At 35.8% G+C, this 12,646-nt stretch overlaps 2 protein-coding genes across 2 annotated transcripts in view; both read right to left on the bottom strand.

Moving 5' to 3' along the window:
• LOC127639902 (aryl hydrocarbon receptor-like) overlaps positions 1-4,266 on the bottom strand; it is a 49,804-nt gene extending 45,538 nt beyond the window's left edge. Inside the window, exons 1-2 of the mRNA XM_052122229.1 lie at positions 4,220-4,266; positions 2,257-2,444 (exon numbers count right to left, since the gene is read on the bottom strand). Of these exons, the coding sequence (XP_051978189.1) occupies positions 2,257-2,444; positions 4,220-4,260 (229 nt within the window). The 5' untranslated portion in view covers positions 4,261-4,266. The remainder of the gene's footprint in view (positions 1-2,256; positions 2,445-4,219) is intronic.
• Positions 4,267-6,895: 2,629 nt separating this feature from the next.
• LOC127639428 (aryl hydrocarbon receptor-like) overlaps positions 6,896-12,646 on the bottom strand; it is an 84,448-nt gene continuing 78,697 nt past the window's right edge. Inside the window, exon 11 of the mRNA XM_052121438.1 lies at positions 6,896-11,235. Within this exon, the coding sequence (XP_051977398.1) occupies positions 11,128-11,235 (108 nt within the window). The 3' untranslated portion in view covers positions 6,896-11,127. The remainder of the gene's footprint in view (positions 11,236-12,646) is intronic.

Raw genomic sequence — 12,646 nt, forward strand, 5'->3', positions numbered from 1 at the left:
CAAACTACTGTTGGATAGCAATAATATTAGGACTGAAATTAAATTGGATGACAATTAATAACACTGATCTCTCTAAAAACATCAACATCGATAAATATCAGTGACACCCTTTAACAGTTAGCCATTGTTATAAAACAATGACACAGCATGAATTGAAAACGCAGATACAGGAACATTTCATGTAGATCATTCAGTCCGTCTCTCACATATTCACCTTAACAGCCATTTTAAAGTCCTTCCTTAAATAAACACACCCCTCCATTTTATAAATTCTTTAAGCTTGTTATGTTTAATTATTCATGCCTGAGAGAAAGCTAGTTCCCGCAGTGCAGCCCGTCCACACTTGATTCGCCATTAAACGAGCGCGAGTCACAGAGACAATGGCATATTTGTCCAATCATATTACAGTTGCAGACTCGTATTTGCTCAGAGTTTATTTTTCGTTGAGAGAGTGGGGACACTCAGTGTTATGCTTGCAGGACTGTTGGCTCGCACAATCGGCCGCAGAGTGAAAGTGTGGACGTTTTGTTTTGATACTCATCCGTAAGCCGGACGGCTACAACGAATGGATGAATGAAAGTGTTTTAATAAAGGGATGGACATCTTGGCCCACTTCAAGCAACGAGAGCTTCGGCCAAAAGCTTTCAGTGTAAATAAAGAACACAAATGTTCAAATGCTGATGTTGGTGTTCTTTTAATGCAAAACTAAAAACAAACAGATGGGCGGAAAACTCACGCTTAATGGGAATGGAATGTCAGTAATGTGACACTAACGACAAAGAGTTGAAAACAAATCTAATCTGCTTGAGTGTCTAAATCTGGAAACAGATATACACATTTATGAAAACAAACAAAAAACCTGCATGAACCAAATCAATCAATCAATTAATCAATCAATCGATCGATCAGTTGTCTGTCTGTCTATCCATCCATCACACTCTTTCTTTTTTCCATCCATCTATCTATCTATCTATCTATCTATCTATCTATCTATCTATCTATCTATCTATCTATCTATCTATCTATCTATCTATCTATCTATCTGTCTGTCTGTCTGTCTGTCTGTCTGTCTGTCCATCACACTCTTTCTTTTTTCTATCTATCTATCTATCTATCTATCTATCTATCTATCTATCTATCTATCTATCTATCTATCTATCTATCTATCTATCTATCTGTCTGTCTGTCTGTCTGTCTGTCTGTCTGTCTGTCCATCACACTCTTTCTTTTTTCCATCTATCTATCTATCTATCTATCTGTCTGTCTGTCTGTCTGTCTGTCCGTCACACTCTTTCTTTTTTCCATCCATCCGTCCGTCCGTCCGTCCGTCTGTCTGTCCATCACACTCTTTCTTTTTTCCGTCCGTCCGTCCGTCTATCTATCGATCTATCTACCTTCTATCTATCTATCCATCATATCTATCTATCTATCTATCTATCTATCTATCTATCTGTCTGTCTGTCTGTCTGTCTGTCTGTCTGTCTGTCTATCTATCTATCACACTCTTTCTTTTTTCCATCCATCCATCACATCTATCTATGTATCTATCTGTCTATCTGTCTGTCTGTCTGTCTGTCTGTCCATCACACTCTTTCTTTTTTCCATCTATCTATCTATCTATCTATCTATCTATCTATCTATCTATCTATCTATCTATCTATCTATCTATCTATCTATCTATCTATCTATCTATCTGTCTGTCTGTCACACTCTTTCTTTTCTTTCTATCTATCTATCTATCTATCTGTTTGTCTGTCTGTCTGTCTGTCTGTCTATCACACTCTTTCTTTCTTATCTATCTATCTATCTATCTATCTATCTATCTATCTATCTATCTATCTATCTATCTATCTATCTATCTATCTATCTATCTATCTCTAACAGTTTATGTAAACTAAGAGCCTCTGATTGCAACAAATGTGAGATGTTTGTGTTTTCATTGTCCTTAATGTAACTCAGGATTTTGATCCATTCCACTGTCACAACAATCTGACCTTGCATACTCAAATATTAATCACCACATTCCAGAGTACACAAACACATACTGTACATGTTTACTTACATTACCTATCTTGATATACATATGTTTATATTTAGCTTATTAGTATGGACTAAACCCTACACTTTTGCATTTTTAGAAAAATGATTTACTGTTTTAGGAATCGTTTCTACAACTGAGGATTTCCCAAAATGAAGGTTTAGTCAGATTTAGCTCACTTTAAACACACAACGTCAGTTTGCTCCACATGAACTCACCAGAGAAGAAGTTCTTAGCTCGCAGGTAACTGACACTCAGACGCAGGATGGAGAGTTTGTCCAGGCTGCTGGTGACCTCCTCGGGAAACGGAAGGAGGCTGGACAACCTGTCCAGCTCTGAGTTTAACCGGTCTCGATGGCGTTTGGACGGGTTTGATTTCACACCTTCAGCTGGGGGCTGTTTCACCCTGAGAACAAGAACATACTTTGTAAGAAACATATTTTAAGATCATATACAACACACACACACACACACACACACACACACACACACACACACACACACACACACACACACACACACACACACACACACTTCTATCATGGTGGGAAATAATTATATAATCTATTCCCAAACTCTACCCTTATAAGCATATCCCTCACAAAAACATTTATGCATTTTTAGATTTTTATTATTATTATTTAGTTGAGTATTTATTTTTTTCTTCTCTAAACCATTTTCCTCATGGAGAACTTTGTCCGGTCCCAACAATATAAGCAAAACCTGATCCCCCACACACATACAGAAAGCTCATTATAATGACAGTTTGTGCTACCCTCCAAAATAACATTTGGCAAATTAATTAATTCATTTATTTTTGACTTATTTTTATTTTATACTAGGAATACATTTTAAACAATGATGCAAAACAGTTACCTGCCCATACCGAAATCTAATTTAAGCCAATAAATGGAAAACACATTTCTGAAATATACATTCATATATGGTTTTCGGTGATATAAAAAATGTCATGGAACATATATTTTAAAATACTAAAATAATTGGCTGTTTTGTGAGTGTGTGTGTGTGTGTGTGTGTGTAGCCTTTAAGATACACTATAATTATAGCCTAATGTATTAACTATAATTATATAAATGTTCATATATGGCCATTTCAGATATCTCTATGGGTCATTTTAATAAAACACACAAATGACACTCAAAAGAGATAAATGTTAGATGAAAAATTATAAGTTGTGATTATGTATGTGCATAACATATATATATATATATATATAAAAATAAAATAAAAAAAATCGATTTTAAAAAGGGAGTATAAAATTAGCTCAGAATTATTTTAATAAAAAAAATACAGATACAAAAATTCTACATATCTGTATTAGTTGATGTGATTTTAAGACCAATTAGAGGATGTAGATTAAAGAAAATAATGATAATATTTAACAATAATAATAATTATTAAATATCTTAATTATTATCAGTACAGATTGTAGTGTAAATGCACTAACTTTATATTAATGATAGCACGATGTTCTAAGCACATTGATGTAAAATCGGACTATATCGAAATATATCGATCCACCCCAATGACTCGCATTCAAAGTAAATTAAAGGTTTATCGGATCCTACGTAAAATACTTGGAATAAAAACATAACATAATTTTTTTAATATATTTATAAAAATTATGTAATAGAATATTAGGACACATTTTGTCCGATTTTCCTGCTTTCAGAGCAGAATTAATGTTTTGATTTAATTCTATTTAATTTTAAGCAATGCATCTACTGCAGTTCTTTGGTCCTTGAGGTTCATGTGAACAAACGCTTTACATAATGAACTGCTTAACTAAAAAAAGCAAACGTGCATGAAACCTTCCTCAAAATATAATGCATATAGGCCTAGTCTATACATTAAATCTATAACACCACACATGGATATAATATCCATGCCGATTAATCTGAAGTGGAATCATAACAGTGAAATATAAATATTTATGTCTGACAGATGGGCCTGTAGATTACATTCAATTAAGGTCAAATGATCATTAGTGTAACTGCTGTAGCCATTCAGGATCTGGGCCAGAGATCATCAGAAAAACTTATTCGGACATTATGACATCTTGCTTATTATTCGTAATCATCTAATGTTGGGTTCATAATTGAGTTTGCATGCACTCATCATTGAGTGAATACATGCATTACACACTTTCTTCCCACTTACGTTCTTTGCACCGGTTTCCTTCTTTTCCTTCCTGCATACATGTTTAAGTCCAACTCTTCAGATCCCGTCAATTCAACCCACAAATGATAACAAGACCCACTAATAAAAGGGCAGATATCCGTGAACCCCTCGTCTCTTTCTACTCGGACAAAAAACAGCAAATAAGAAAAATCTCGAAATGTGTTGTGCAGGTCATGGGTGTCAAAATCCGAAGTCGACGTTCAATATAAAATCATTTTTAGCCTATCGTATGGTGTAAATTCAATGCATTCAATGCATTCAAATGGTCCAGTGAACTTAAAAGACATCAAGTCAAAGATAAAAAGTGTAATTCCTCTTCAAACACTGGTTCAGCATTCACATGCACAGTGACAGCAGGTGCACGTCCGCTTCTTCATGATATTCTTCATCCTTAGTGCTGCAGAGTTTGCATAAACAACCCGCCAAAGTCATTTATATGGATCATGCAATCAATTATAATGTAATGAAACACATGTGGGCAAAATAAACCAAATCCAGAGTCATAATTTGTCCCCGCTTCGCTTCTAATTTCATTTTTTGCCCGAGCTGCCCCACTAAGTCCCCCAACTGCGCGCCCCCGACGAGTCAGGTTAGGGGCACGCGCATGTGGTTGACCGGGCAGCTGGCACAGATTTGCACAGGAGCGCGCGCAGATCATCACAGGCCGCGGCTTAAAGGCAAAGGGGAAAAATCTCCTAGGATACAGGACGTCAGACTTTACATCCTAGCTCCCATGTGATTGGTCAGCTGAGAAAGACATTACGAACACTGAAAGCTTGGCTCATGAATATTAAATACGTCACATGACAAATTGTAACATATGGGCACAGGTCAACTGGCGAATTAACGAATCCTACTATAGCGAAGGATTTGCTCATAATTATTAATTACCCTCTTTTTTATATCACTCATTAGGCCTGACTAATTTGCTCTGGGGTATATAATGGCATATATCAATGGCTAGGAGGCAGAAAAAAACAAAATAATAAATTGTAGAATACAATTTTAAGAACATTACAGGCAGAAATGTGAAGCTTGTAATTTTTTTTAAAGCACTTACGTTAATTCTTCTGTTTAAACTTGTGTTATTTGAGCTGTAAAACTGTTTAAATCATCGTTTTAGGGTTTATTGCATTATGTTGTCAACAAATTGGATAATACAGTAAAGGTTAGTTAGTGGTTTTCACGCATTGAAAAACAGTGAGTATTTCAATGTTTACAGATTGGCCCCCATTCACTTCCATTGTAAGTAACTCACTGTAACCCAGATTTCTTTTTTTATTTTTATGAAATGATGAGGTAATCAACTTCATGCCACAAATGCCATCGATTGATCTTAACTTGAACCCGGAATATTCATTTAATGGGAATGTTTCACATTCCTAAAATTAAACAATCTGGTTTGAAGTTCTAATTTTATTTTTTTATTTCATACACAGTTTTATACAGTATTGTAGCGTTTTGTGAAAAAGGAAACTTTATATAAGTTGTTTGTTTTATAAATTATATTAGTTATTGGTTGATATTGGTGGATCTTTTTCCCTTTTGTATTATTATAATTTTTATTATACACTGAAATAATCATCTAAATAATAATTATAAAAAAAACTGATTTTCTTTCTTTTAAACCATCAAATACATGTAAATATATTAATAATATTTTTATATATATAAAACATAGTACCTTTCTGAAGCTAAAGTACACTTTACAATCAAAATAACGCAATAATAAAAAAGGGAAAAAGGCTCGTGAATATGACGATCGCACATTCATTATTTGCTGATAGACAGACGTTGATAACTGAAGAGAAACTGATCCAACTATGGGGAAGGCGTGGCTCATGAATAATTAAGCAGATCAACGGTTGGACGTTCCGTTACCAGATAACTTTGGCGTTACATAATTAATATTAATTTGAACCCTTGACTTATGTGACCAATCACGGGGCTAGATAATTCCTCATAATGATAATTCATATTGTTTTATTTTGAAGAGCTTCTGTTGTGATTCATAATTTCTTAATACTTTCCGAATAATTGATATGCCTGTTCAGCGTTTATTTACTATAATGACGGTTTTATATTATAGTTATTTCGGGATCAAATCAAAGTCACTTGAAGTGTATGCAAGATACTGGCTCTTTTAAAAGGAATATTTGGGGTTCAATTCAAGTTCAGCTCATTTGAAAGCATTTGTGGCATAATGTTGTTTAGGCTACCACAAAAATGTATTTCTACTCCTCCCTCCTTTTCTTTAAAAAAAATAAATAAATAAAATAAAAGGTTACCATGAGGCACTTACAATGGAAGTGTGTGGCTGCTGTGTCTGTTAAAGTGATAGTCCACCCCTAAATGAAATTCTTATTTTGTTCAAACTGTCCCTTTACCTCATTTCAACCTCCCAGTAGTGTGTATATACCACTGAAATAGTCACAATGGGCACACATGCCATGTATGTACGTTAGCACCACCATGTGGTAAACCTGTGGCCAATCCAACCTTATAATAAAGCTTAACATCTATGTATCAGTCTGTCCGTTCTCCATTATTAAATGGGATTAAACATGAAACTCACAGAAAGCCCAAAGTTGAAGCATTAATCACATATGCATGCATGTGTTCCAGTAAAATGATCTGCAAAAGTCATGTCGTCGAACCCCTTTTAATATTATAAAGATAGCAATATTGAGAGGCACAACAAAAAAATTGCATCATTTTATAATACAAATAGAAAACAAACAGGAGCTATATTTTACATATAGACATATAGAATATAGATGTGGGTGTGGGTGTATAGCTTGTATTTGTGGGACATCCATTTACATATATAGATTTTACAATTGTGCAGAAGAATGTACAAAATAGGATATATATTACACGTGTAAGCATTTACAATGCTGGGTGAAAAGACAGAAATAAACAAGCATGGAAACATACAATGATGCAAAAAATAAACAAAGATACTGCATTTAACGATAGGCCTCACACACGTGTTACGCAAGGGACAGGAATATGAAGTGTCAAGTGCTATTATTTCTTCCTAGTTTAGTGGTGAAGGGGGAGGGTATCCTAACATGTAGACAAGTTTTGGCACTGGGCGAGTTCAATGCTGTTAGTGAGATATTTGTGAAATATGTGTATTGGTGTTGTATCTGTTCTACTTAAAGGCACTTTGATGGCTAAGGAAAATTGTTTTGGGAAACTTAAACCTTGTCTGGACACAGATTACTACTATTGAGGCATCTTTATCTTTAATCGTTCCAAAAATAAAGAGTAACGTGAGAGCTGTCTTTAGTAAGACTAAAGTGTAATTCACGCTGCATTGTGGGTAATTAAAGACACTGAATGACTTTTAAAAATAAAAGTTACAGACTTTTGAAGCATTGTATTCTTCCAATAAGCAACTATTTTCAGTGAAGGAAAACCAAAATGTTTTTTTTTTATCGTTCAGTGCCTTACTTTTCCCACAATGCAATGGGAATTAGGCAAAAAGACAACTGCGGGCTTATTGAATGCAACAGGATTTCTTTGGCGTCTTAAGCTAGTCAGACTAATTGTTTGACGGAGTCTTGGCTGTTTATGCATCCGGTCCCAGACTAGAAGTTATTTGTCGACATTGAAAGCGAAATACACTGCGTGATATGGCCTCGTGATGAACAATAAGTTGCACGTTATTTGTCGCGGTTACAGCTGGTTAGGAAAAACTCAAGGTAACATCGATGAGACATGTCGTTATCACATGTTGCCTGGTTAGTACGCAATGTAATAGAAACTTTAGGGCAATAAAACAGAATCAAAACAAACAAAATCCACGGTTACTATTTGTGCGCATTTAATCCTATAAACCAACGTTACTCATTTACAGATCAGTGAACGAAGTGATCAATCCATAAACCAATTATCAATCAATCACTGAGCAATTTAGCAACCTCAGCTCTAAACCAGCTGACATCTGGCAACCAAATACGAAACTTTTTTATTTACACCACATCAAAGCCAATCTCCATTGGCACTCAGTACGAACGACAACCAAAAGGAAAACAAAAGTAGCTAATCTCCGAAATGAAAGCTGTTTCTAGGCACTCTGACTAATGAAGTTAAGAAGACGAATCTGCAGATATTTTGCACACTCATGAGTCTTAAACAATGAGGCTATGTACACTTAGCATACTAGCATACACTAGCATTACCGATTTCGTCCATGCTAGCAACAGCCAGACGTTGCTTCTCAGATTCAACAATAGCTGCCATTTCAAATACTTTCCTCCTCTGCAAACCACGATCATTTCATCCAAAAGAGAGAAAAAGGGAGGGAACAGGTGAAATATCCTTGGGGAGAAGAAATGAAGGCACACAGTGTTCCCATTTTAAATGATTAAAGGAAAATGGTTTTGGATGCATTACTTTGAGGATACTCATACTTTCGTCTCCACCGAGGCAAGAAAGTACAATATCTCAGAGGCAACAACAGTCGAAAACACCACAAGTTTCTACAAGTAAATTAAGGCAAAGGGTTCATCTAAAAACATTTTTAAAAAGTAGGTAGCGATTCCTCTTTTACATTAAAATCAATCAGTCAAATTTCAAACAAATCTCTTTTGGTATATCTACACATTCGTAATGCTATGATACAATCTCATCAAATGACTTCTGCTGAAATAAGGCACAAAGGGATCCTGCAAACGTTGGACCTCAATCATGAATGCAAGCAGAACTATTTTCGGAGTAAATTACTTGTGGAAACTTCTTACATCAAATTGTCACAATTTACACAAGAATGGTTTTATGAACGATTTACACAAATTTCTACTTGTATTACAAAATAAGGGCCTTAAAGATTTCTATGTAAATCATTTGTAAAACCATTTTGGTGTAAATTGTCGCATTTTGTTCGCAAAACATCGTTTTTGTTTTATGTACACACATTTGTATGCTTGTGTTTCTTGAATGAGGCCCTTGGATTGCACTCTCTATGCACTAAAATCTTTGGCTACTGCTGTATTTCCTGATTTTTTTCCCCAGTCTTGATGACGCTATAGATTCACTATAAATTTAACTGTGTCCACGAACAGGGCTGGACTGGGAAGAGAAATCGGCCTGGGATTTTACAGTTGAGCGGGGTGGAGAGGGGGGTTTATCCAAAAGTTGTTGAGCGGGGGTGGGGGTGCGTTTGTTGTCCTTTTCTGCATAACGCGTGGCTCATTTTAGCTAGCTCGGTTCTCCCGATGGCCAGTCCGCCCCTGTTCGGCCCCAAAGTGCGTCGGCCCACCGTGAAAATGCCCGGTATGCCAGATTACCAGTCCAGCCCTGGCCACGAACATTAAATACAATCTTCTTTTCACAAATATGAATTGTTGTTTGCGATCATTCTCTATCAACTAAGGCTTTGACAACTATTTTTTTCCATGTCTATTTTAGAAAACTCTAAAACATCTTGAGCTTTCTTCTACAAAATATTACACCTCCTTTTTGGAGGCAGGATATGGTCAGCTGGCTGGTGCGATTGTCATGGCACAAAACAGTTTGAGAATTCCTAGAATTCCTCCATATAAGCGTTAAAGCTAAAGCAAATAAAAAGAAAAGAGCGTAGCTATATTCAGCAAATTAAAAGTGGACAAAAATGGCTCAATGGCATTCCATAGTTTCGATTATATGCATAAAAAAGTACAAAAGACATTTTTAAACAAACAAATAAGTGATAAGCTGTATCATAACATTCTGATATTGTTGTAACACATGAATTGATATGATACTGTTGTACACAGGAAACATATGGTTATTGCAGCCATAAAAGGGTAGCATGAAGTTCGGTGAACTAAAGTCTTTAAGTTTTTGTTTGTACTCCGTGATGAAAAAATTTTACACAGAAAAAAAAAGTCTGTTTGCATTGAAAGTGTGACACATCAGCATTTTTCCTTGGACGATCCAATTCGGTGTTAATGTTTCTGCAAACCTGGCCATCCAGGTCCTTCCGTGGTTTAACGGAATTTGATAAGACCTTCGGCCGTTTCTCGCTGTTGTCCAGACAGTCAAAGCAGGTGGAGCTTCAGGGCAGTTCTGGGACAATTATGCAATCAACATATTAGCGATTTGTTTCCGACAATCCAATGATGTCATGCAGGCCATTAGTAGAGTATTAGTTGCTATAGTGTACTGTGAATACACACTCATTGGATTATTTGCAACCAAACGCTGTCTTGAGAGTCGGGTCAACTGCTAACACTAGGGTTTTATGTCTACGGGTGGGAAATGACATACGTAGCAAAATAAAAGGGTTTGGCTCAGGCCTTTTCCCTCTCGAATTAGGACGCCTTTCCCTTTTGAGTCGAAACTTACCCCAATAATACGTTGTCTTCTGTGCCGCTTGTATTGTTTCCCCGGTATCTAATGGTCACATTTAAAAGATTCCACCGTTCCTTCTGCATACTTCAGAAATTAACTCAAGGCTTCCACATAAACACACATATGCACTTGCTCACATTCATCTCCTTGCCATGACACTCTCTTATACGCTTTTTTACTTGTAAGAATGACGATAAAACAAAACAGAACAAGATCTATTAGTAACGAAGGACATGCATAAAAAAAATATTATATATATATATATTTTACCACTGCTTATTTCTTGTCAGAGTGTGTGTGAACAACTGAACAAGTAGATGAGCGCATGAAAGGTGTGTAAAATGACTCTTAAGAATCCGTATGGATTCTAATGTCTCGTAGGTTTGCAGCCAAGAGTCTCAACTGAAGTGCCCCCCCCCACCCCCTCTCTCTTTCTCGGGACAAACAAGATGCGTTTTATTTATGTGTGTATACTATTTTTTAAGACAGGTACTGCTTGCCAGACAGTTGACGTGTCAGTCACTGCAAAGGGTGAGATATGTTTCTTAATATTCAGAGCAATCGCTTTGGTTATTCTCGGAAAATATAGGCGGTTCCGTTGGCCAGCGAGGGAAGTGGAACGTTCCTTTCTCCTCCAGTGGACGGCTTGCGATCTGTGGAAGGACAAAATTGAAACCATTAAAGCAATGTCATGATGTTCATTAAGTTGTGCATGAAAAATAACTTGAAAGTAGGACATTAAAGTACTACTGCGTTTCCTGATGAATAGTTCTGAAGGCTTCCTTTATTATCTGTTATTGTAACTTTTAAGTCAGGTGTGTCAAAATCTGACCCGAGGGCCATCTGCAGCCCTTCAACTGCTTTAAATGTGGCACGCGAGAGATTTTAGAAATAGAACAGAATTAGGCCCACTATGAAATTCATATTCTGGACACTGGATGTTACCATCACGTACAGCCACTATTCCCAGCGCATGGTCTCCACTAGTGCATTCCTTGCTGCCTGTCACAATCAGCTGAATCCACTGGTAGAGTTCAACAGGAGTTTGGAATACTCCTTATTTCCAATGATGACGCACCACACAGAAATAATGAATTGGTTTGTACTGATATTACATTAAGAAAAACGATTCACAAGCTCCCCAGCGCCATTTGAGTGAGGACACATTGTAGGAGAGAGCGCGTAAAACACGCGCTCAGCTTGCACATGCACGTCTACAAAATAAAATGAAGCGCCATAATTTTGAACAAATTAAAATTATATTTGTAACGCAAGTAACAACAGAATAGAAGCAATTTGTTGCATCACTTCATAAAAGGAAAAATGTAATCTGATTCTGATTATTGTGATGGGTCACACCCAACACTTATAGCAGCCCTATATGTGCTTTGCAGTGCCACTGAATGTGAATGAGTAGAATATTTTGTATAAATAATTTGTGTGATTTAACAAATGTTCATGGAATATCCGCTATGCTTTTGCTGGCAATACACAGTAAAAATAAACAACGTTGTGAGTATTAAGTAAATACTTTTTTTTATTTAGATATTACATTTTATAAAGTGTGTCACTAGAAAGAGGTTAGACAGAGATGATGTTGCACTAACATCACTGATTTAAACTTCAGTCATAAATATGTGTAAAAAAAAAAACAGCAAGTTCGATTATTTCTATGAATTAGTTTAAAAACTGTTCAATTCAATGAATGAATTAAAAATGATTCAGCAGTTTATATTGCTAATTAATAAATGCAATGAAATGCAATTAATTCAATTAATTAATCAGCACATCATATGATTTATTCTTAATTTGACAGCCCTAATTAAAACTTAATTTTTTTTTTTGTTGAAATTGATTCTCTGATAAAAGTTCATGCAAGTCTTTTCAAAACAATTAAATATATGTTGAGATAAATATTGTAAAGCGTCAAAAGTCTGAAAAATATTGAAATACATTTTTACAGATATCGCCCAGTCTAACTCTGAACTGCACCTAATCTCTTTCCTTCCTTAAAATGACTGAACGCATTGCAAATATATTCATCCAGAACATCTGTGAACCTCT

Source organism: Xyrauchen texanus, chromosome 48 (genome assembly GCF_025860055.1).
Source record: "Xyrauchen texanus isolate HMW12.3.18 chromosome 48, RBS_HiC_50CHRs, whole genome shotgun sequence".
NCBI lineage: Eukaryota > Metazoa > Chordata > Actinopteri > Cypriniformes > Catostomidae > Xyrauchen > Xyrauchen texanus.